Raw genomic sequence first — 25,210 nt, forward strand, 5'->3', positions numbered from 1 at the left:
CGCAACCACACCTGCCTTTTTTCTTTCTTTTCTTTTCTTTTTTTTTTTTTTTTCCTCGAGGTAGGGTCTCACTCTGGCTCAGGCTGACCTGGAATTCACTATGTAGTCTCAGGGTGGCCTCGAACTCTCGGCGATCCTCCTACCTCTGCCTCCCTAGTGCTGGGATTAAAGGCGTGTGCCACCATGCCCGGCTTCTTTTCTTTTTTTGAAGCAGGGTCTCACTCTACCCCGGAACTCATTTGGTAGCCTAGGCAATCCTCCTGTCTCAGCTTCCAGAGTGCTACATAGTTCTAGGTCAGCCTGAGCTAGAGTGTGAGACCATCTCAAAGCAGGCAGGAGGGCAGGTGTTCAGATCTCTGGCACCCGTGTAAATGCCAGGTGGGTGTGGCAGTTGGAAGCAGAGACAGGGGCTCTCTGGAGAAGCTGTCTAAATAAGGTGGATGCACAAGGGGGCGCACACATCTGGAGTTCATTTGCAGTGGTTGGAGCCCTGGTGTGTCCATTCTCTCTTTTTCTCTGTCTGCCTCTTTCTATCGCTCTGAAATAAATAAATAAATATAAAATAAATAATTATAAAACATAAATATAAAAAAATAAACAACAAAAAAATAAGGTGGATGGAGATGAGGTCAGCCTCTGGCCTCTCCATGCAGGCTCCTGGACACCTACACACATAGAACACACGCGTTTTCCTTTTCCTTCCATTCATTTTTTTTTTTTTTTTCAAGGTAGGGTCTTGCTCTAGCCCAGGCTGACTTGGAATTCGGGTTGGCTTCCAACTCATGGTGATCCTCCTACCTCTGCATCCCCGCAGCTGGCTGACCTGGAATTCACTATGGAGTCTCAGGTCTCAGGGTGGCCTCGATGTTTGTTGTTTTGAGGTAGGGCCTCGCTCTAGCCCGGGCTGACCTGGAATTCACTGCGTAGTCTCAGGGTGGCCTTGAACTCAAGGCAGTCCTCCTAGCTCTGCCTCCTGAGTGCTGGGACTGAAGGTGTGCGCCACCACGCTCTGCCAGGCTGAAGTTGTAAGGAACTGCCACGCTACACCATCTTCAGTTCCTCATGTTGACAGGTCCTGTTTTGTTTACACATGGGCTAGCATGCACCCCATGGCTAGGCTTTTGTGTGGTTACCCAGGAAACGCCGCGCATTGTCCTTATCTGTACAGACAGACCCACAGTGTCCTCCTTGCGCTCTGTGGCAAATGTCTCATCCTATCTGCCTCTCTGACACTCACGTAGCGTCTCATTTGCCAGGGATGCAAACATGGCTGTATGAGCAACTGTGATGAGAAGCCTTTGTCCAAATGTCTGGGTAAATTCTTTGGAGGGTGATTCTTGGGTTACTTTGACATATATGGCTGAGTTAAAGGAAAAAAAAAAAAAAACAACCCAAAAACCATGGTGGTTAACAAACACTGAGGCTGAAGCAGAATTGAGAATTTGAGGTCAGCTTGGGCTACATAGTGAGACCCTGTTGTCAAAAAACTGAAACACTATTCCTAACCATGCATGCTTCTCTTTGCTGTTCTCAGAGGTGGAATTGTGCTGTGGTAGTGTTGTTACTTCTGGTCGAGGAAAAGTGTGAGCTTGCTCATGGGAACCTGTGTACTGATCATCCCAGCTGTGACAGGAGGGCTCACTGCCCAGGTGGCCCCTAAACTCAAGAGTATGAACTTGAACTCATTTGGAAAATGGAGCCATGTCCTCAGCCCCTCACTGGGGGATTCTAGACAAGTGCTCTACTACTGAGCCACAACCTAACACCACCACAGCCCTACTCTCACTGGGGGATTCTAGGCAGGGGTTCTACCCAGGTTTGATTCTCCAGGACCCGTGTAAGCTAGATGTGTAAGGTGGTGCATGTGTCTTCTGGAGTTTGTTGGCAGCAGCTGGAGCAGACCCTGGTGAGCCCATTCCCTCTCAAAAGTAAAACTACTAGGGCGATGCTGAGTTAACTGGGTAAATCCATGGCAATGAAGCGTCACAGAGATCTCAACAGAACAAATGTGATTCAGGGGACGTACAGCCCATGACAACTAAGGGGGAAAGCATGTGGCAGGGCAAAGTATTTGGTGACTTCTGTAAGAACCGAGGCCGGAACCCCACAAGTGGGTGGGTGCAAGCAGAGGCTGGGAGGCCAGCCTTTACGGGGGCTGTGCTGTCCAGCTGCAAAGGAGCCCATGGGACCCATGCAACGTGGAACATGAGCAGGGAGGGACAGCCCCTGGGACAGTGTGTTCACACACTGGCCCAGAAGCTGAGGCTGTAGGGAACTGTACTTTATAGCTGGGCACACAGTTCAGTTCACAGGATGCTTGCTTTGCAACAATGAGGGCCTGAGTTCAGATCTGCAGCATACATGCAAGACAGGTGTCTGCACACCTGTAATCCCAGTGCTGGGGAGGGAAGACAACAGGATCCGTGGAGCTCATTGGCCAGACAAGTTTAATGGGCGAGTACCTCTCAGTCCATCGAGATCCTGTCTCAAAAAGAGGTGGACATAAGCCCAGTGTGGTGGTGCATGACTTTAATACCAGCACTGGGGAGGCAGAAGTAGACAGATCACTGTGAGTTCAAGACCAGCTTGAGACTAACTCCAGGTCAGCCTGGGCTACAATAAGACCCAACCTCAAAAAACAACAACAAGCCGGGCATGGTGGTGCACGCCTTTAATCCCAGCATTCGGGAGGCAGAGGTAGGAGGATCGCCGTGAGTTCGAGGCCACCCTGAGATTCCATAGTGAACTCCAGGTCAGCATGGGCTAGAGTGAGACCCTGCCTCACAAAATTTAAAAAAAAAAAAAAAAATTAAACAACAACAACAAAAAAGTAGACACAAGGCTGGGAAGATGGCTCAGTGGGTAAGAACTTTTATCTCTCTCTCTCTTTTTTTTGACACAGGGTCTCACTCTAGCCCAGGCTGACCTGGAATTCACTATGGAGTCTCAGGGTGGCCTCGAACTCACGGTGATCCTCCTACCTGTCTCCCAAATGCCGGGACTAAGAGCGTGCGCCACCACGCATGGTAGGTTAGAGCTTTTGTCAAGCAAGCATGAAAGCTTGAGTGGGTCTAATGTGCTCCAAATTCAATCCCTCAGCACCCGTGCAGAAGCTGTGTGGTTGCGGCCGCATGCAGCTCCTCCAGGCGAGCAGGGCACAGCGCTCGTCTTGCAGCCTTTACTCTGTGGTTAGTTTGGAAGTCTGCAGCTCTCCAAGGTCCAGTTGGTGGCATATGAGGAAGGGCACTGCAAAGGAACTGCCTTTAAGAAGATTCTGAACTGAAAAAATACATAAAAGAAACCTAAGGCTGGGGAGATGGCTCAGTGAAAAAGCACTTGCCATGCAGCTGAGTCTCATGGGACACATTTCTGGAATCTGTGTGTCTATGTAGAGAAGGGACAAGGGACAGAACTTCCCAGAAACTCGCCAATGGCACTGTGGACGAAAGACCCTGCCTCAAAGGTAGAAGGTGAAGACTGACCTTAATGTTGTCCTCTGTTGTTTGAAAGGGCAATGTGACATGCATACACCACTCAACACACATACCAAATAAAACAAGTTTGAGAGCCGGGCGTGGTGGCACACACCTTTAATCCCAGCACCTGGGAAGCAGAGGTAGGTGGATCACTACTACTTCAAGGCCATTCTGAGAGTACACAGTGAATTAATTCCAGGTCAGTCTGGGCTAGGGTGAGACCCTACCCAAAACAAAAAACAAAACTCAAACCCTTTTGTGCCCTGATAGCCTAGAATACAGAGCTTCCTCCCTGATCCGAGCTGCTGTGGCCAGGCAGGGAAGCTGGCCTCCCTCTAGGGGCGAGTGGTGGGTGCTGGTTTGCATCCAGGGCTGTCAGAAACCTGAAAGACCTACGAGTGGGGACAAAGGAGGCCACAAGCAGTGAGTGAACAGACATTATTTATTTACAGAAGTCCAAGTTCTGTATGATACAGGCTTTCTACACACAGTAGCTTAAACAGATTTAGTTTATCTATTTTTACTACCAGAAGGTCAAGAAAAACATTATAACAAACTACTAAGTAAGTTTTTGCTATTTTTTTTTTTGTACAAAGTTAACAGACCATGCATTTCTACCACCCTTCACTTTGAAATCTTTTGCTAAGTGCAAATACTAGATTCTCTCCAGTTTTAAGGCAAATAAATTGGGAGTGGCTAGGCAGTCTCGACTTGGGCAGCAGCCTGAGTATGAGGTTAAGGTGCCAGCTGCCTCAGGGACTCCTGTTGGTCTGACTGGGCTGGTCCACAGGCTCAGGCACTGAGACCAATCACCCCTTTCTGGCTAGTCGGGGAGTCAGTATCCCTCTCCTCCCTAGCCCTGCTGGAACACTGAGGTGCTGGGAGTATCTTGTGGGACTAGATGCCTTTAAGGAGACAGCTAGAATGCATCTTGAAGGACATGTCCGTGGGTTTGACCTTAGGTGGACACTCTCTCTGGTCCCCTATCACCAAGTGCCAGGATCTGGGCGCCACCTATTTGGCTGTCCTTCCAGCTCTTCCAGAAACTGCCAAGCCCGGTGGTGTAGCAGCATGATGGGGCTCTCTGGCTGTGGGCTCGGGAGCTGGGCGCAGACTAACAGTGGTGGGGTACGGCCCACCTGGGGCTGTTTGGACACGTGCAGAGAACACAAGTTGGCTAACACTTAGGGTACGTGGAGGGCCCCATCGCTGCGGCAAGAAGCCTACCTTTCCAAGGCACTGTCGTGACCCACCTGAGCCACCTGTTGGTATACCTTAGCCACATTCAGGTGACCATGGGTTTGTTCATTTTAGTTTTTCAAGGTAGGGTATCACTCTACCCCAGGCTGACCTAGAAGGGTGGCCTTGAACTCACGGCAATCCTCATACCTCTGCCTCCCGAGTGCCGGGATTAAAGGCGTGCGCCATCATACCCAGAGATGGTCTTCTTCCTTTTCTTGTTTGAATCCTCAAAGTGCATTCACTGATAACCCCTCAGCCACCCCTGGAATATACCTGGCACCTCCCTGCCTCCAAGATCTGTATCCTCTGAATCTGCTGGAACCCCACAGCAACACAAGGACAAGGATAGCCTACAAAGGATGAAAAAATGACATGTGTCCACTGCTCAGCAAATAGGCAATGTGCCAAGGTTGTGATGCGAGCAGAGACATGGCGGGAGCCTGCACAAGCCAGGCAGACTCTTACCTGACCTCGGGGAGGACAGCTGCCCTTCAGCCAGCGTGGAGCTCCACCCTCCGCCTGGCTCCGCCAGTAACTGCTGAGGGGAGCGGGGTGGAGAGGTTTGCTGAGACAGCAGCAGCACTGCGGAGACATCTGTACTCTACAGAAGCCCCAAAACATCCTAGGGGAGAGCTGCTCATTGCAGGTTGGTGGCAATGAGCTGTCCGCCAGCAGTGGGGAGCCCAGGGGCAGTTGTGATGGCTAAGGAAAAAGGCCCCTTTGTTTGGTCTAAGTCACTAGCTCTTAGCAGTTGACTGCCAAGGGGAAATAATTTCAACCTGGTTTTCCATGGACAAAAAAAACTGTATGTAGTAAGCCACAGAAAATTTTAATCTAAATGTATGTGAACAGGATCAATTACTTCAGATAACAACAAAACCTGCAACATGGACCATTCTCTGAGGCCCTTTGACCTGAGTGGACCTAGGGCAGGAAGGGAAGAATGCCCTGGCCAGGGGAGGGGGGCCTCATGGCAATGTGTCCAGGATGGGGATGGTCTACAGCCCCTACTGGTTTTCCATAATCTGCCAGGGGAGGTGGCGAGGCAAATGTTCTCAGGGCCCACTTCATGGCTAAGGCCACTCAGATGATACAAGTGGGGAGAGCCAGATGGATCCCCTTACGGGGACCCAGAGGGCAGCAGCCTTGGAGTAGTGGCCCTTGCCAAGGAGGGAGAAGAGGAACACAGTCCCGTCCTTGAGGAGAAGCGAGCAACTGCCATCCACCCCATTTAGAAGGCCAGGACCCCAGGCGTCAGAAGCGATGCCTGGGCTGGGGGCCAAAGTGCATGGGCAGGTTGTGCTCCAGGGGTGCGTGAACGTGTCCGAAGTCATAGTTGATGCGCATGTTGGGCAGGGGGGGCACGTAGGGTGCAGGAACAGGGCCCATGTTGAGTGGGAAGTTATTGAACACAGGCCTTACGGGTGGCAGGGGGAAGGGTGGGTGCACGAAGGCATAGGGTGGCATTTGCGGGTGTAGGTTCTGTGGGACAGGCCGCGGCAGGGCTTCCACACGTTGCACCTTCTCAGGTGGCTTCTCCAGTGGGGGGCCGATGCGTTTGAAGGTGTTCTCTGGAAAGAAACATGAGGTTCAATGGAGGCCGACCGGCTGGCCCTTACTTGGCTGGAATCTTGCCTTTGACTGGGGCTGTATGTCTCCCTCAGCTAGGGACAGGCCAGTATAGGAGGCCACCTGACCCTCAGCATACTGGTTCCTTTGGGACCAGAGGGGTGGCTCTTGAAGCAGGCTGAATAAAGTGTCAAGAAACTACACATTCCCAAGGGTGTCAATTAACTGCTTATCCAGCCCAGCCTGGCCAGAGCCTTAGGGGTGGCTCACAGCAGCTCCAGGACATCCCCGGGATCTCCATGGCGGTGAGTCACAGTCTCTATATTCAAGACTGGCTTTGTATGTTTCCAGACCTCAAACCCATTCTTGGGAGCCCCTCATCTTTGAGAGGTACCCAAACCATACCCAAGGCTGTGACAGCCTTTCCATGACCTAAGTGGTGGCTCCTGAGGGGCAGGGACCCTTGGCCACCATGTGTGGCCAAGGAGAGCACTTGCCTCCATTCTTCCTTTTCTGCTCTTCTTCAGCCTCCTTCTGGATTTCCTCGATCAGCTTCTCATCATCTTCCTAGAGGAAAAAAGCACAGGAAGGGGAGCCTGCAGCAGTGCAGTGAGGCAGGTGGCTGCCAGTCCCATGAGGAGAGCCAGGCGATCAGTGCGTGGGCTCCATGGCAGGCATGCAGGCAGGGCCTGGGGAAGGCTGGAGCCTGCTCTGCTCAGTGCTGCGTGCAGGCAGTGGGAAGATGGATGTCCCAGGGGCTGGAGGTATTCGGGGTAGGTGGGGCCTAAGGAGTTTAGACACTCAGCAGCTCTGGGCACTGCAGACCTTTGATAAGGCTTAGAAGTCCCCTTGCCAGGTCCTGCTGAACAGAAACACCCTGTGGCTCTCGGTGGCTAGGTGGGAGAGGCAAAAGGGAGGGCACAAGAATGCAGGAACAAGCCTGCTGGCTCGCTCCCTCCCCCAAACTCAACACTTAGTGGGTTCATAATAACTAATTCAAACTAGCATCTGGGACAGAACCAGAAATACCTTGAGTATAGATAGCCATGGGCAGTGAGTATTGGGGTATGTGCCGTGTGTTACCCCAAATTCTGATGTGCCATGGAGAGAGAAGCAGGTTGCTGTCCCAGAACAATCCTCAGATGCCAACCAAGTAGCTTTCTAGCTTACTGTGGGAACAGAATACCATTCACTAGATTAAAGCCCTACGCCAGGTGTGATGGCACAAGCCTTAAATCTCAGCACTAGGGAGGCAGAGGTAGGAGAAGGGCTGCGAGTTTGAGGGCAGCCTGGGAATACAGAAGTGAGTGAGTTCCAAGCCAGCCTGGGCTGGGCTATAGTGAACAACTCCACGAAGTGTGTGTTTGTGTGTGGGGGGGTGTCATGAAACCCTACCCCTCCCTGAGGAGTTACTGACAGTTAATGATTACTGGGCAAGGGAGAGTCATATTTTTTAATGATTGTAGCCACTGGTAAATTGCCCATGTTCTGGTAAATAATTTCTCATCCTGTTCATGTAAGCAACCCTAATTTAGCCTCTTCCCCCAGAAAAAAAGCATGGAAGTTATTGTAAGGGGAACTGTTGGAAAGAAGGGTGACAGGAGAGGGTAAGGGTAGGCATATGACTATGGCCCATACACATTATACACATGGATCTAATCTGAGATAGGTGAATGAATGAAAATCACCACCAAGACAGAGGACTTCTTTTCCTGCCAGTTGCAGGTCTCAGGGCTATCATAGGCTGGCTGGCAGGTCTCAAGGGGCTAAGGCCTACCAGGAACAGGGCATGGACTATAGCAGATCTCAGTATGCCAACTGAACCAACTCAAGAGTATTCAGGAGGATAAACCACAGGAGGGGGCCTGTTTCCTGGAGTTTTCTGGAAGCTTCTCCTAAGTTATAAGTAAGCAGGTAGCCAGGCATCATGGATCCCAGCGCCTGAAAGGCTGAGTGAGGCAAGACGACTGCCATGAGCTCTAGGTTAGCCTTGGCTAAGTAAGCCCTATCTCAAAAAGCAACAAACAAACAAAAAACACCCAGAAGGCTGATGTGGTTCAATTAGTGAAGTGCCTGCCTGGCATGCATGAAGACCTGGGTTCCATTCTCAGAACTGGGTGAGACAGGCATGGCGGTGCAGGCCTGTAATCCCAACATTCTGATTATAAACTCAATGTCATCCTCATTTACAGAAGATTCTGTCTCCAAAAAACAAACAAACAAACAAACAACAACAACAACAACAAAAAACTCACGTGGTGGTGGCACACGCCTTTAATCCCAGTACTTGGGAGGCAGAGTAGGAGGATCACTATGAGTTCAAGGCCACCCTTAGTCTCCATAGTGAATTCCAGGTCTGCCTGAGCTAGAGACCCTACCTTGAAAAACAAACAAACAAAAACCAAAAACCATATCCAGAAACATGTCTGTATTCCTTAGACAAGGCCTCTGAGCCCAATCTCCTGCCTGGCTGCTTTGTTTTAGGCCAGAACATTATGAGAACACTGTTTTTTTTTCTTCTCTCTCTCATTATTAATTTGAGAGGGGAGGGAGGAAAGGAGGAGAACAGAGATAGAAAATTGGCATGCCAGGGCCTACAGCAACTGCAAACAAACTCCAGATGCATATACCACCTTGCACATCTGTTTTATGTAAGTCCTGGGGAATTGAACCTGGGTCCTTAGGCTTTGCAGATAGCACCTTAACTGCTAAGCCATCTCTCCAGCTACCCCGGCCCCCGCCACCTTTTGGGTTTTTCCAGGTAGGGTCTTACTCTAGTCCAGACTGACCTGGAATTCATAATGTAGTCTCAGAGTGGCCTCAATTTCACCTACCTCTGCTTCTCAAGTGCTGGGATTACAACTGTGTACCACCACGCCTGGTGACTGTTTTGAGACTGGCTTCATATTTAAAATACCCTAGGTGTGGTGGAGGTTCATGCCTTTAATCCCAGCACTTAGTAGGCATAAGTACATCACTGTGAGTTCGAGGCCTACACAGTGAGTTCCAGGTCAGCTTGGGCTAGAGTTTTGCCTTAGCAAAACTAAAACAAACCCTCGGCTGGCCTGAGCCTCTCAATCTTGAGTTCTGGGATTACAGGTGTGTGCAGTGCACAGCGTGCACACAACTTGGGTTTCTCATGCTGATTTCAGGATGCAGAAGGACAGCAATAGTGGAGCCCAAGAACCACAGAGATCCAGCAGGTACAGTCTGTAGTCTACTTCAAAGGTGACTCAAGTGAGAGCTGAGACAGTACTAGTGACATCACCACACAGGTAAGATGACCCTCGCTGACTTGCGTCAGAAATGGTGTTAAGACAAACCGCAGTGCATGCTGCTCTTTGAGAGGACACGCCAGCTACCAGATCCACAAGACAAAAAGTCATTCAGAACTGGGCTTCGTGATGTAATGCCTTTAATCCCCAGCACTCAGGAGGATCTCTGTGAGTTCAAGGCCAGCCTGAGCTAAAGTAACACCCTACCTCGAAAAAAAAAAAAAATCACTCCGTCACTATGTAGCACATTCCCTCAGCTTCTAAAGGGCTATAGAAAGACAGCCCTTGTAGCAACATGGGTGACCCTAGGGAACACTCAGATGCCAAAAACCAGGTTTGGTCACGACGGTCCCATTAAGCCTCTGTACAGGAACAAGGCAGAGCCTAAACACAGCCACCTCTGACTTGGAAACCCATAGCCTCAGGGTCAAGAGCTCAGGTCTGAGGCAAGACTGCCAGACAGAACTCACTGTGCTCTGCTTTCCTGGTCGGTCACGGAGGACGGCTATAGCATGAGGGACAGGGTGAAAAGCTGCTTGTGGCAGTGTTAGGGTATGCACATACTGATGCCTGCCAGATCTCAGGTCTCAGGCCTCGGGCCCTGGCTTCCTGCGACAAGTCCCCAGCACTGGACAAATCCAACTTGAGGGCTCCCATGGGAGGTTCGTGGCATTGGCAGAGGGGCGAGCTGAGTTTTCAGACAAATCCCAGCAGCTTGTTGAGGAGAGAATCTTGGCTTTCCACTGAGTCCTTCCTGGCCGGGGCTGCCCATCCCAAGAACAGGAAGCAGCCCCCCAGCCTTCCTTCTCTGATCACTCCCTGATGTGGCAAATGTCATCGAGACCATTTGTCCTAAATCCCTGTCTGGAGTCCAGCAGTCCCCTTGGTGTGCAGGACAGTCTACATAACTGAGTGCTGGGGTGACTATGATCTGACTTCGAACCATGAGCAAATTGCCAATGGGCTATATAGTTTAGATCCCAACCTTCAGTCAGGTGGGGTAGAGCAGCCTGCAGGTGGAGGAAGCAGGGTTGAGAGCTCCAGGCTGACATGGGCTACTTTGCCAGACCCCATCTAAAATGAGACTCCCTTTGTCCAAACGGTTGGGAGACACAGGATGCTGTGTTGAGCAACTTTAAAATTACAGTCTTTTCCTAAAGCAAAACAAGCAAACATACACACACCACCACTAGTAGCAGCAGCAGCAACAACACAACCACCAGGATGTGGTCACTCAGCATGCTACATTCCTGGAACTTCCTGCTTTGGTGGCATAGGACCCTTTCTCAACGTCTCCCTTCAGCATGCACAGTTAGGTCCATCAGGCAACGCAGGCTGGACTCAACAAATGACAGTATTTTTTCCCCCCTAAGGTAGGGTTTCACTCTCGTCCAGGCTGACCTGGAATTCACTATGTAGTTTCAGGGTGGCCTCAATCCTCCTACCTCTGCCGGGATCCCAAGTGCTGGGATTAAAAGTGTGTGCCACCATGCCCAGCTTTTAAATGACAGTATTAAACAATTTTTTTTTTTTTGAGTCAGAGAGAGAGACAGACAGACAGACAGACAGACAGACAGAATGGGCATGACAGGGCCTCCAGTCACTGCGAACGAACTTCAGACATATGTGCCACTTTGTGCATCTCTGGCTTACATGGGTCCTGGAGAATTGAACCTTGGTTCTTTGGCTTTGCAGGCAAGATAAGCCATTGCTCCAGCCCAACAAATGACATTTTTATAGGGGCTGGGGAGATGGTTCAATGGTTAAAGGCACTTGCTTGCAAGCCTGTTGGCCAGGGTTCAATTTCCCAGTACCATGTTAAGCCAAATGGGCATTAGTTTGCAGCAGCAAGAGACCCTGCATGCCCACACATGCACAGATAGACAGATAGAAGGAGGAAGGGAGGAAGGAAAAAAAGAAGGAAGGTTGAGTTAGGGTTAATTCTGGTCCTTCTTTGGCTTAGGTTGGAGACAGGGGAGACTGAATCCTGTGGAGACATTCCAGGCATCAGCATGGTGGGGGAGGGACACTTGAGAAAAAAGGGTTGCTTCCAATGGTGCAAATCCTAGGACACACCCCAGCTGCCGGAGCCAGAAACAATAGCAGGAAAGGGGAAGACAGGGCCCCAAGCTAGCAGGGTCATAGTATGGATATTCTCCTGCCTCTGGGGCTGAGTTACTTACAGGAAACTCCTAGGCAGAAGCCTGCCTGGCCACAGCCACAGGGTGAGTAGCCAGTGGAAATTATGACTTTGGAGACCCACACCTGGGCTTGGGCGCTAGCCTTAGCCCCACTCCTCACTGCTCACATACAAAGGGTCTCCAACGGAACACCAGGTACAGCAGCGCAGAGGCACTGGAAGCTGGACCTGACTGCCTCAGGAACTCCTAATTACTTCCCATGCAATGATGGAGTAGAGAGAGGCACCAGGCGTTGGGGAGGTTCCATCTAAGCAGTCCTGCTTCACAGCCTAAACTCTTGGCCATGGAAGCCAAGTCAGGTTTTAGAGTCAGAGCTTGGGAGGGCCTTTGCCTTGTTTGTGTACATTGCTATCTTTCTCCCAAATATTTTCAATCCACGGTTGGATGGATCTATAGATATGGTGGGTCAACCTCGTAACTTTTACTAAGAACTGAAATATTATCTACACATTAAAAGCAATCTTGAAAAAAGTTTAAATAAAATCAGAGGGTGGAGAATATAGTGAGAGAATGCTTACAGAGCATGTGCAAAGCCCTGGTTTTAATCCCTCCCCCTCCCAAATCCCAGACCAGCAAACCCCTCTAGCCTTTCCTATTAAACAAACAAAACCACCCTTGATAAATGCTCACCAGATGTAATGCTTTGGAAATTTTTTGTATACTACCAATGGTGATGGTTGTTTTCATTTTTTCCCCCCTATATCCCACTTTCAAAGCCACTACGATTCCATCGTAGAAAGCTGTTCTGTACCAGGCTTCCCTGCACCAGGGCTCAAGTTCCCACATAGTGCTTGGAAGGGATATTATAAGAGGACACTGAGGCTCTGAGGAGTCACCTCAGGTAAGAAGTGCAGTGAGGCAGGACTGGCAGAGGCTAAGGAACACTGGTCTGAGATCTGGGCCACATTCAATGACCCAAGTACCCAGGCTGCAGGGAAATGTGGTAGGAGCCCCACAGAACCTAAGCAACAGGTGGTGAGTGGACCCAGGTGCAGTACTCCCATCTCTGGGCTGTAGAAGGCCCCAATAAACTTGGATGAATAACCTTCCCTGTCCTCTTTCTGGTTGCTCCCAATTTTATTATTATTATTTTCAGAGAGAGGGAGGGAGGGAGAACGAATGAGAATGGGAGTGCTAGGGCTTTCAGACACTGTGAACAACTCCTGACGCATGTGCCCCTGGAGATTTGGATAGGAGTTCTTAGGCTTCACAAGAATGCACCTTAATCGCTAAGCCACCTCTCCAGCTCTGCTCCCAATTTAAACAGATCCACAGACAACTTCTTTCTGAAGAGCTGGGCCAGCTAAGATAGGAGAGTGTAGAAACTGATTAGTGACAAAAATGTCCTAAGAAAAATAGGGTCTTCAAAGATCGAAGTTTAGAGAGATGGAGAGATTGTTTGCAAAGCCTGCTGGCCTGGGTGCCATTCCCCAGTACAGACAAAAGGTCAGATGCACAAAGTGGGGTGTGTGTGTAATTTGTTTGCAGCAGCAAGAGGCCTTTGTGCACCTGGAGTTCATTTGCAGTGCTGAAGGCCACGACGTGTCTCTTTATTGCCCTCTCTCAAACAAAAATCAATTTTTTAAAAACTTTTACTTTTTAAAAATTTATTTGAGGGGGGCATGGTGGCACAAGTCTTTAATCCCAGCACTCAGGAAGCAGAGGTAGAAGGATTACCATGAGTTTGAGGCCATCCTGAGACTACATAGTTAATTCCAGGTCAGCCTGGACCAGAGTGAGACCCTACCTCAAAAAATCAAAATTATTTGAGGGCTGGATAGATGGCTTAGAGGTTAAGGCACTTACCTGCAAAGTCAAAGTGCCCAGGTTTGAATCCCTAGGACCCACGTAAACCAGATGCATAAGGTCAATGCGCCTGGAGGCCCTGGTGTGCCCATTTGCCTCCTCTCCCTCTCTCACAAATAAATAAATAAATAAATAAATAAATAAATAAATAAATAAATAAATGTTTAAAAATATTTATGTGAGAAGGAAAGAGGCAGAGAGAGAAAGAGAGAGAGGGAAGGAGGGAGGGAGAAAATGAATAAATATGGAAGAATGGGCACACCAAGGCCTCTAGCCACTGCAAACTAACTCCAGACACATGTACCACCGTGTGCATCTACCTTATGTGGGTCCTGGGGAATCAAACCTGGATCCTTTGGCTTTGCAGGCAAACGCCTTAACCACTAGGCAATTTATCCAGCCCTAACAAATAATTTAAAAAATGTGGGTACTGGAAAATTGAACCTGGGTTATCAGGCACTGCAGGCAAGTGCTTTAACTGCTGAGCCATCTCTCCAGCCCATACACACACACACACACACCCCCGCGTCACTAGCTCGTTCTAGCCTGAGTTGGCCTGAACTTCACTATGTAGTCTAAAACTGACCTCCAACTCACGGCAATCCTCCTACCTCTGCCTTCTAAGTGCTGGAATTAAAATCATGTCCCACCATGCCCGGCATGTTTTAAAAATATATTTAATTAAAAAATAATTCATTTCATTTATTTATTTTCAAGGGGAGATAGAGGAGCGAGTGAGTGAGTGAGAATGAGCATGCCAGGCCCTCTTGCCACTGCAAACAGACTCTCGATGCATGTGCCACTCTGTGTACATGGCTTTATGTGAGTACTGGGGAAGTGATCCCAGGTTGCTAGGTTTTGCAAGCAGGTAACTTTAACCTCTGAGCCATTTCTCTAGCTCAGTAAATAAATATACACCTTAACTGCTGAGCCACCTCAGCCCATACGTATATGTAAAACATTTAAAATTTTTTTTGTTTTGTTTTTTGGTTTTCTGAGGTAGGGTCTCACTCTAGCCCAGGCTGACCTGGAATTCACTATGTAGTCTCAGGGTGGCCTCAGACTCATGGTGATCCTCTTACCTCTGCGTCCTTAGTGCTGGGATTAAAGGCGTGCACCACCAATGCTTGGCCCTGTTTTTTAATTTTTATTTATTTGAGGGGGGGGGGAGGAATGGGCACACCGGGGCTTTTAGCAACTACAAACAAGCTCCAGATGCATGTGCCACCTTGTGCATCTGGCTTATGTGGGTCCTTTGGCTTTGCAGGAAAATGCCTTAACCATTAAGCCATCCTTCAAGCCCACAATATGTATGTTTTTAAAAGGAGTTGGGCATGATTGTACACGTCTTTAATCCCAGCACTCGGGAGGCACAGGCTGAAGGATTGCTGTGAGTTCAAGGCCACCCTGAGACTACAAGTGAATTTAAGGTCAGCTTGGGCTAAGCAAGGGGAGATCCTACCTCCAAAAAAAAAAAAAAAACAATAAAACCCCTAAAACAAACAAAAAAAAGGTGGGGGGGGGGGAGAAAGGAGAGTTAGGACAAGTCAGGCTGGGGTTAAGTGAACCACTACACAATGCCTCTCCTGACACCACAGCTGCTCTAAAAGGAAAGGCTCTTGGTCATCAAAGTCCATAAGGGTGGGGAAGAAACACGAAGCACCCTGGGGTGGACCAGGATACACCAAGTGCAGAGTCAAGGACAAAGGATAAGTGCCACGTGAAGCTCAAGCCTCAGCACCCAGCAGAACTGGAAGTGCTCTAAATAAAGCAGCCAGAGGACTTCCATCCTTGAGTTCTTTTGAGCTCAGCAGCTCCTTCCAATGCAAGGAGTGGGGGAGTGCGAGGGGAGCCAGACCCACTGTAGAAAAGGCGGGGACTAAGCTGCTCTAGAAACTTGTAGAAAGAGAAGCAGAAATCACGGCTGAAGTCTTAGCAACTGAAGGGCAAAATGCAGGAAGAGAAACTTTGACTGTCTGGAGGGAGAGGCAGGAGTGTTTTCTACAGCACACATACTGTGTGGGTCCTAAAATGGATGCTTGAGCACTTGGCCAGAACTACTCTTGCCAAAGCCTTTAAGGTGATCCTATTTTCTGGCCACCATGCCTGGCATACCTGCTGACCAGCCTCCTGTGATTACTGGGGAAGGGGGAGGAGAAGGATGAGCAACTTAACTTCTTCCCCCAGAAAGGTGACAGGCACTGGCAAATTGCCTGCTGTGCCCCTCCCGTAGTGCTGGGGCTACGATCCTGGTCATGTGTGGCTACAGCTGTTGTTAATAAACTTGCAATGATTTCATGAAAGGCTTCCAAAGGGCGGAAGATTTAGTTTCACATTATTCCCAGCTCAGTTGTGGACTGCCTGAGCCAAAGCACCCCTGCCCCCACGTTCAGCTGTCTCCCTGCAACAGGAAACTGGGAGGGGGGAGGCCAGGGCAGGGGAAGGGGAGGCACATGCTGCGCAGCTGGCTGGTGGGAGCTGGACAATGTGCTGGGGAGTAGCAAAGACTTCACAGGCTCCATGGCTTCTGCAGCCATCTGCCCGTCACCGTGGAAGCCTGCCATCTGCCCGTCACCGTGGAAGCCTACCATGCAAATGCTTCCTCAAGGAACTGGAGGCAGCTAAGAATGTGGCTCCCCATCCCCAAGGTAGGGTCTCAGTCTAGCACAGGCTGACCTGGAATTCACTGTGCAGTCCCAAACTAGCCTGGAACTCAAGTGATTCTCCTTCCTACCTCTGCCTCTCAAGCGCTGGGATTAAGGCCGTGCACTGCATGCGATGCAGAATATGGCACGTTTGACTCCTGTCCAGGTCAAGTGCTCAGGCAGGGCCTGTTATGATCCTCTGAAGACCTGTTTCCAGGGATGACTTTCACTGGACTGTTCCGCCTGCCCTCTTTGGCAAAATTCTTCAGTGACATCCTTATCCTCATACAGGGAATCTGGTGCCCTCTACCCCATGCTACCTAAGGCTCACCTACCAGTTAGTTGCAAGGCATCCTACTGTATAGGTGTGAAGGGAGGGAGAAGCAGCAGAAGTCCAGTTTTAATGACACTTTAGAGATGATGCTCCCCCTCCTTGTATTTTATTTCTCCTATTTATTTGTTTGTAGTGTGAATGTGTGTGTGCTTGTGCACTCGTACACGTACACACACACACACACACACACACACACACGCGCGCGCGCACACACATCGCTTGCCACTGCAAATCAGCTTTATTAGGTCACTAGGGATTTGAACTTGGGCCAGCAGGCTTTTCAAGCAAGTATGCCTTTAACCATGGAGCGAACTCTCTAGTCCTTCCCTTTTCACACCCCCACCCCCAGGTAGGGTCTCACTAGCTCAGTGCAACCTGGGCTGCACTCTAGTGCCAGAACAAACAACTATCCTCTTATGTCTGCCTCCTCCTGCTGATTAAAGGTGCCCATGCATCACCATGTCTGTCCCTCGAGAGAGGGAAAGAAAGGGGGGGGAGGGGATGAGAGAGAATGGATGCTCCAGGGCACCCAGCCACTGTAAACTAACTCCAGACGCATGTGCCACCTTGTGCATCTGGCTTATGTGGGACCTGGGGAATCGATCCTAGGTCCTTTGGCTTTGTAGGCAAGCACCTTCACTACTAAGCCATCTCTCTAGCCCCTCGTTTCTTTTTTGCTTTAAAAATATATTTTATTTACTTATTTGAGAAAGAGGAAGAGGGGGAGAGAGGGGAGAGAGAATATGCATGCCAGGGCCTCCAGCCACTGCAAACGAGCTCCAAATGCATGCACCCCCTTGTGTATCTGGCTCACGTAGGTCCTAGAGAGTCGAACTGGAATCCTTTGGCTTTGCAGGCAAACACTTTAACCATTAAGCTCACTCCCCAGCCCTTGTTTTTTGCATGTGTGTAGTATATCCACAAGTATATGCCATGTGTTCTCATGTTTGTACAGGAAGTGCTCTTAACCACTAAGCCACCTTTCTAGCCCACTCTTACATTTTCATACAGAAACAACGGCATTCAAAACAGTGAATAAGCCACACATGGTGGTGTGCACACCTTTAATTCCAGCACTTGGGTGGTAGAGGTAGGAGGATTGCTTTGAGTTGGAGGCCACCCTGAGATTACATAGTGAATTCCAGGTTAGCCTGGGCTACAGTTAGATCCTACCTCAAAAAATAAAACAGAGCTGGGCGTGGTGGCACACGCCTTTAATCCCAGCACTCGGGAGGCAGAGGTAGGAGGATCTCCGAGAGTTCGAGGCCACCCTGAGACTACATAGTGAATTCCAGGTCAGCCTGAGCCAGAGTGAGACCCTACCTCGAAAAACAAAACAAAACAACAACAAAACAAACCAAACAAACAAACAAAAAAAAACCACACACAACAAACCCACAAATCAAAACCAGACAGTAAATAAAACAAGAAATCAGAAGCTAAGGCTAACTGGAAGCTGGGCGACTGGCATCATGAGGCTCCCTATTTTATTTCCTCCTCCTCCTCCTTTTTTTTCTTTTTCTGGTTTTATGAGGTAGGATCTCGCTCTAGCCCAAGCTGACCTGGAATTCACTATGTAGTTTTAGGGTGGCCTCCAACTCACAGCAATCCTCCTACCACTGCCTCTTAAGTGCTAGGTTTCCTTCTTTATTTTTCAGCAAAGACAGAAAGGGAACACCAGGACCCCTTGGCTACAAATGAACTGCAGATGCATGTGCACCTGGCTTTGTGTGAATGGGGGGAATCGGACCCAAGCCAGCAGGCTTTGCAAGCAAGTGACTTTAACCACTGAACCATCTCCCCAGCCCCACTCAGCTACCATGAGCTCTGCCACACTCTCAGACTGCAGTGGCCTGGGTGATGTTCTGGTGATATGAACTCTTAGTCAGATACTGGTCCCTTGACTGCCTTGCTTTCAGACAGTTGTGGATAAGAGTTAGCACTCTGGTGTTCAGCAATGTCAGATTTTATTTTTCTTCCAATATTGGAGACTGGCCCAAAGGCTTTTGCATGCTAGGCAGCAATCCATTTCTGAGCTGCACCTAACCCCATATCTGACCCTTTAAGTGCTGATACTTGGTACTGTATTTGCTTCTTAAATAAGTCACCCTGTTTCATAAGACCTGTTTTTGGCTTATCTGTGGTAATGAACTGAGAAAGGAGGCTACTATTCACAATTCAAGCCCTCAGCAGTCATTCAGGTTTCTAAGCCACCTCTAGTCATTAGGACTCAACTCCTCTGTGCTCCGAGCCAGGCAGGAACAATTCCCTGGCTGACAATGCAAGTCTCTTCCCTGACTGCTAGTTAATGAAGCCAGAGGATGGGCCCAGGACACTGTGAGCTTTGTCTCTAGGGCTTCTGAATGGCTTTGTGTTCTCAGAGGGCACAGCAAATGCTGGGGTAGAATTCAATCAGTCTCCTAGTGAGAATCAAGGAAACCAGGCTGATCCCTGGTTTGATGGGAAGAGGACAAACAGAACAAAATCTATGCCGTGGTGACCAGAGGAAATTGGAAGGACTGGTATATGCCTAACCTTGTTTTTAAACTTTGAGTAATCAAAGAACCTTCTTTTTGTTAAAAAAAATTATTTATTGGGGGGCAGGGAGGCATATAGACAGAATGGCGCACCAGGGCCTCCAGCCGCTGCAAATGAACTCTAGACGTATGAGCCACTTTGTGCATCTGGCTTATGTGGGTTCTGGGGAATCAAACCTGGGTCATTAGGCTTTGCATGCAAGTGTCTTAACCACTCAGCCATCTCTCCATCCCGCAAAGAGCCTTCTTTAGGCTAGAAGATGACAGTCCAGCAGAAAATGGGCTGGTGCTTTTGCTGCAGCAAGCAGACAGGGAGGCGGGACACAAGACTTCATGAGGTACAGGAAGGGCGTGGAGGAGAAACAAGACACGAAGGAGCAGAGATGGTGTGAGCATAGGCCAGACTGCTGTCCTTGTCAGTGACATCCAATTAAGAGATGAAAAAGGGCTGGAGAGATGGCGTAGCGGTTAAGCGCTTGCCTGTGAAGCCTAAGGACCCCGGTTCGAGGCTCGGTTCCCCAGGTCCCACGTTAGCCAGATGCACAAGGGGGCGCACGCGTCTGGAGTTCGTTTGCAGAGGCTGGAAGCCCTGGCGCGCCCATTCTCTCTCTCCCTCTCTCTGTCTTTCTCTCTGTGTCTGTTGCTCTCAAATAAATAAATAAAAAAAATTAAAAAAAAAAAGAGATGAAAAATTGGGCTGGAGAGGTGGCTTAGCGGTTAAGCATTTGCCTGTGAAGCCTAAAGGACCCTGGTTCGAGGCTCGGTTCCCCAGGACCCACGTTAGTCAGATGCACAAGGGGGCGCACACGTCTGGAGTTCGTTGCAGTGGCTGGAGGCCCTGGCGCGCCCATTCCCTCTCTATCTGTCTCTTTCTCTCCCTCTCTCTGTCACTCTCAAATAAAGAAATAAAAATGACAAAAAATATTAAAAAAAAAAAAAAAGAGACGAAAACTCAGTCCCTATTTCCACCTGAAGTTCTGGAGATGTGAGCTGGATAGTCTGTACAGGGAAATTAACAGAATGTCCAGGCCTGTAACAAAGGCCCACCTAGGTACCAGACGAGCATCCCTTCCTTAGCAGGCTGTCTCCTCCAACACAGGAAAACGTGGCTCTCCCTTTTCCATAAGCCTTCTAGGTGACAAGATGGTAGGCTTGCTGAGTGAGGGTCCCACTGGGTAGTGAGCTGCAATGACCAGATAATCCCTGAGGTCATTTCCCAGCCTTGTGAGCACTGCAGCCTGCTCCCGACAGAACATTCCTAACATAAGCACACCTGGTCTCCAGCAGGCTGTTTTTCCACTGAGATGGCTCTGACCATGGCATATTCCTTTAACAAGGGCTAAAGTCACCCACCCCCATCCATTGCCATGAGAATGGTGAATCTGTGACTGGCATTTTCTTGTGTCAGACCTGTTGTAGCAGAGGAACGCTTTGATTTTCAAAGCGCTGGCCCAAATAGTGAAGTCAAGAAATTTGGGTAAGGGCTGGAGAGATGGCTTAGCAGTTTAGTTGCTTGCCCACAAAGCCTCAGTTTGATTCTCCAGGACTCACATATGCCAGAAGCACAAGAGGGCACATGTGTCTGTAGTTTGTTTACAGTGGCCGAGGGCTTGGAATGCCCATTCTCTATCTGCCTCTGTTTCTCTCTCTCTTCCTCAAAAACAAAAACAAAGAAAAACAAACAAAAAAAAAAGGTTGAATCCCCCTCCCTCCTCCTGTGTTTGGTGCTCACCGCCTTGTCTGAGGCAGGGGCTCATGCTCATTGCTGAACTGTCAGGCTAGCTGGTAGGTGAACTTCTATCTAGGACAGTCTCCTAACTGTTTTCTTTCTGGGATATACATGCTCACACCACAGTGTACAGCTTGTGCATGGCAAGTGCTCTATACACTGAGCTGTCTCCCCAGCACAAATACCAATTATTTTGTGGTCGAACTAACAATTCTCCTGTCTCCACCCACCTCAGGGCTAGGGGGACAGGTGTTTGTAGTCATACTTGGCATTTTTTGTTTATTTGTTTCTTGAGGCAGGGTCTCACTCTAGCCCAGGTTGACTTGAATTCACTCTGTAGACCTGGCTGGTCTCAAACTCAGTGATCACTCCAGCTCAGCCTGCAAAGAGTTGGAATTCCAGGGATGAGCCACCACACCTGGGTTTAACACCTGGCTTTTATTTTATTTTTTTAAAGAACTTTTCTATTTTTTATTATTTATTTTGGGAGAGAGAGAGAAAACGGGCATACCAGGGCCTTTAGCTGCTGTGAACAAACTCTAGATGTGTGCACCCCTTTGTGTGTATGTGCGACACTGCATGCTTGATTTACTGCATCTGGCTAGGTGGGACCTGGGGATTTGAACATGAGTTCTTAGGCTTCCCAGGCAAATGCCTTAACCGCTAAGCCATCTCTTCAACTATATTTGCAAATTCTAAAATAGAGATATATAACATTACTTTTTGTATTCTTCCAAAATTTGCGTATATAAAATGTAATTGGTTTCTTTAAGGTAAGTTAAGTATGGTTTCTAAACTTAAGACTATGGACCAGGGATATGGCTCAGTGGTTAAAGGCGCTTGCCTGCAAAGCCTGCCACCTTGTGTTCAATTCCTCAGTATCCATGTAAAGCCAGATGCACAAAGTGTTGTATGCATCTGGAGTTCATTTCTCTCTCTTGCAACTAAATATAATAAAAATATTTTAAAAAATAAACTGGGGTTGGAGAGATGGCTCAGCAGTTAAGGCACTTGCCTAAAAAGCCTAATGACCAAAGTGTGATTCCTCAGTACCCACATAAAGCTAGATAGACAAAGTGGTATATGCATCTGGAGTTTCTTTACAATGGCTGGAGGTCCTGGCAAACCTAGTCTCTCTGTCTCATCGCTCTCCCTTTCTGCATTTAAATAAGTAAAAAAATGTTTAAAAAATAAACTTATACTACTTTAAATAATTAGGGCGTTTGTAGACAGACCTTTTTGAACTTGTCTAATTGTTTCCTTAGCTAACTTTTCTAATAAATGAACTGGTAGGCCAATGAATATACATTAAAATTTCTCTTGGAAACAAAAGACAACCCAAAACATCAACAAAACAAAACAACGAACTCAAGGTAGGAGGATCACTGAGAGTTCAAGGCCACCTGGAGGCTAACATATGAATTTGAGATCAGCCTGAGCTAGAGTGACACCCTACCTCGACCCCCCCCCCCAAATAAATAAATAAAATTAAATAGAAAAACCTTTGAGCTGGGAAGATGGCTTGGTGGTTAAAAGCACTTGCTTGCGAAGCCTGTCAACCTGGGTTCAATCTCCCAGCACCCACGTAAAACCAGAAGCAAAGCGGCACACTTATCTGCGATCCTACTGTACCTAGGATGAGGGGTGGGGCAGACCCAGGAAAATTCCAAGGTTTTTCATTTTCCAAAGCACGAGAACCTGTTTCAAAGAAGGTGGAACACAAGACACCTGATGTTGATCTTTTGACAGCCACACATGCACTATGGCAACCCCAACAAGAAACAAAGCAAACCTTTTGATCTGCCAGGAATGGGCATGTGGCCATAATCCCAGCTGGAAGGGTGAGTGAGGCAGGAGGATGGCAAGTCTGAGGCCAATCTGGGCTACTCAGGCAGCCCTGTCAATAGCAGCAGAACCCCTCTGACCTATGCACCCTCCTGATCCCATGTTACGTCTTCCCTGCCACATCCTCAACAGGCTGAACCATATTCGTCACTTTGACAGGTGATATTCCATCTCCTTTTGACTTATTTAGCATTAATTCCCAACTTCAATGGGTAGACAGAAAAGCCAGCAGCCTTTTATAACTTTTTCTGCCTATCTGTAATTCTCTTTTCACTTCCCTGCCCATTCTTTCCAGGTGTAGTAGTGAACAGACTGAGTTGGCTTACCAGCAGAACACTTGCCTCTTTCACAGTAAGGGAAATTTAGCTGTGTTCATTTTGACCTAAAACACATGTGGTCTTCCATCTTTGGTGCTGTTGGGGCCAAATGATTAAGTTTTGGCTAATGGGACCAAAGCAGAAGTGACCAGAGACAAGGCAGTTCTTGGAAATACAACATTCTTTCTTTAAGAAAGAGCTGGATGGGGCTAGAGAAATGGCTTAGCGGTTAAGGTACCTGACTACAAAAATCTAGTGATCAGAGTTCGATTCCCCATTACCCACATAAAGCCAGTTGCACAAAGTGGTGCATGCAACTGGAGATCGTTTGCCATGGCTGGAGTACCTGGCATGCCCATTATGTCTGTCTCTTCAATCTCTCTGCATGCAAATAAATGAATGGATAAATAAAATCAAAATTATTGTTTTTTGAAGAATTTATTTTATTTATATGAGAGGGGGAGGGAGGGAGAGAGAGCGCAAGAGAGAGTGTGAGTTAGGTTATGGTCATGCAGGGCCTCCGATCATTGCAAAGGAACTCCAGACACATGCATCACCTTGTGCATTTGGCTTACATGGGTACTGAGGAATTGAACCTGGGTCTTCAGGCTTCACAGGCAAGCACCTTAACCACTAAGCCATCTCTTTAGCCCAAAAATTATTATTTTTCTGTTTTTTCAAGGCAGGGTCTCCCTCTAGCTTAGGCTGACCTGGAATTCACTATATAGTCTCAGGTTGGCCTTGAACTCATAGCAATCCTCCTTTCTCTCAGTCCCGAGAGCTGTAATTACAGGCAAAAATTATTTTAAAAAAGCTATTCCTGCCTTATTTCTGGTTCCCCAACAGACTCAATTTGTTTGACTCCCTCTCTCCTCTCTTTCTGGTTTTTCAAGGTAGGGTTTCACTCTGGCCCAGGCTAACGTGGAATTCACTATGTAGTTTCTGGGTGGCCTCGAATTCATGGTGATCCTCCTACCTCTTGTCTCCTGGGTGCTGGAATATATTTTGTTTTTTTGAGGTAGGGTCTCACTCTAGCCCAGGCTGACCTGGAATTCAGCCTGTATTCTCATGGTGGCTTCAAACTCATAGGGATCCTCCTACCTCTGCCTCCTGAGTGCTGGGATCAAAGGTATGCACCATGCCCAGCTTAAAGGACATATTTTGAAGACAATAAATTCTACATTATTCTCAGTTTGTCAACATCGACTGTAATGCTAATTTGAGAGTGGCTTTTCAGTGAAGCTGTGACACAAACAAGAGAAAACCCAGCAGTGAGTAGTGAATTCTTACTAAATTTCCCCGTCTCCCAAATCTCCACAATGTTTCCCCCCTTAAAAAAGAGGTCCTTGCAAAGGCTAGATCCAGTGTTTTTCGGGGACACAGGACTCAGCAGAGCGTAGCTAGCTCGGATGCCACAGTTCTTTCCCTGTGCAGTGCGCTGGTGATAACACACTGGGGATTCTTTTTTCTTTTTTAAAATATGCACTCCAGGGCCTCCAGTTACCACAGATAAACTCCCGTGTGCCACCTTATGAATGTGGCTAATGTGGGTACTGGGGAATTGAACCTGGGTCCCTAGGCTTTGTAGGCAAGCAGTTTATTCATTAAGCCATCTCTCCAGCCTCGTTTGACTTTCTTGGTGCTCTTGCTCCTTCTGCAAGCTTAGCTACAAATGCTTCCCAAGGTGGACACCTGCTCATCCCTTGCCCTGTGAATATTTCAGTTCTGCCTATCTATTTTTGTATCTACCATCTAGAAGACAGGGTAGCCCCAGGCTTTCAACACTCTATGTAGCTGAGGATGACCTTTATTTTAACTTCCTGTCTCTCCTTCCCAAGGGCTAGGATTACAGGTGTGTGCCACCATGTCTGGTTTTATGCGGTGCTGGGATCAAAGTCAAAACTTCATACATACTTGAACAGGTACTCGAGCCCAATCCCCAGCCCCTCACTGTGATTTTCTGAAGCCACAAAGGAATCCTGTTTTATACTGTTAGGTTGGAAATTCTGTGAGAATAGGGCTTTGTTATTTCTTCAGAGATGTGACTGTTTCTTTCTGGGGGAGCTCTGATAGGGTCTCATGTAGCCCAGACAGGCTTCTAGTTCCCTATGGTAACACGTGGGCCTATAGTGTGTGTAGGTTAGAAGTTGATGTCTGGTGATTTTCTCAATTGTTCTCTATCCTGTTTGTGCTTAAACTTTAATGTTTCTCAATTTTTATTTACTTGCAAGGAG

The 25,210-nt window shown here is 48.3% G+C and overlaps 1 protein-coding gene across 8 annotated transcripts in view; it reads right to left on the reverse strand.

Annotated features, from left to right (window-relative positions):
• Positions 1-5,528: 5,528 nt before the first annotated feature.
• Rnf216 (ring finger protein 216) overlaps positions 5,529-25,210 on the reverse strand; it is a 152,438-nt gene continuing 132,756 nt past the window's right edge. For all 8 annotated transcript variants that reach the window (XM_004671304.3, XM_004671303.3, XM_045143301.1 and 5 more), the window contains 2 exons: positions 6,785-6,854; positions 5,529-6,289 (listed from right to left, as the gene is read on the reverse strand). In XM_004671304.3, coding sequence (XP_004671361.2) covers positions 5,973-6,289; positions 6,785-6,854 — 387 coding nt within the window. In that variant the 3' untranslated portion in view covers positions 5,529-5,972. The remainder of the gene's footprint in view (positions 6,290-6,784; positions 6,855-25,210) is intronic.

The sequence above is a fragment of the Jaculus jaculus genome, chromosome 2 (assembly GCF_020740685.1).
Source record: "Jaculus jaculus isolate mJacJac1 chromosome 2, mJacJac1.mat.Y.cur, whole genome shotgun sequence".
Classification (NCBI taxonomy): domain Eukaryota; kingdom Metazoa; phylum Chordata; class Mammalia; order Rodentia; family Dipodidae; genus Jaculus; species Jaculus jaculus.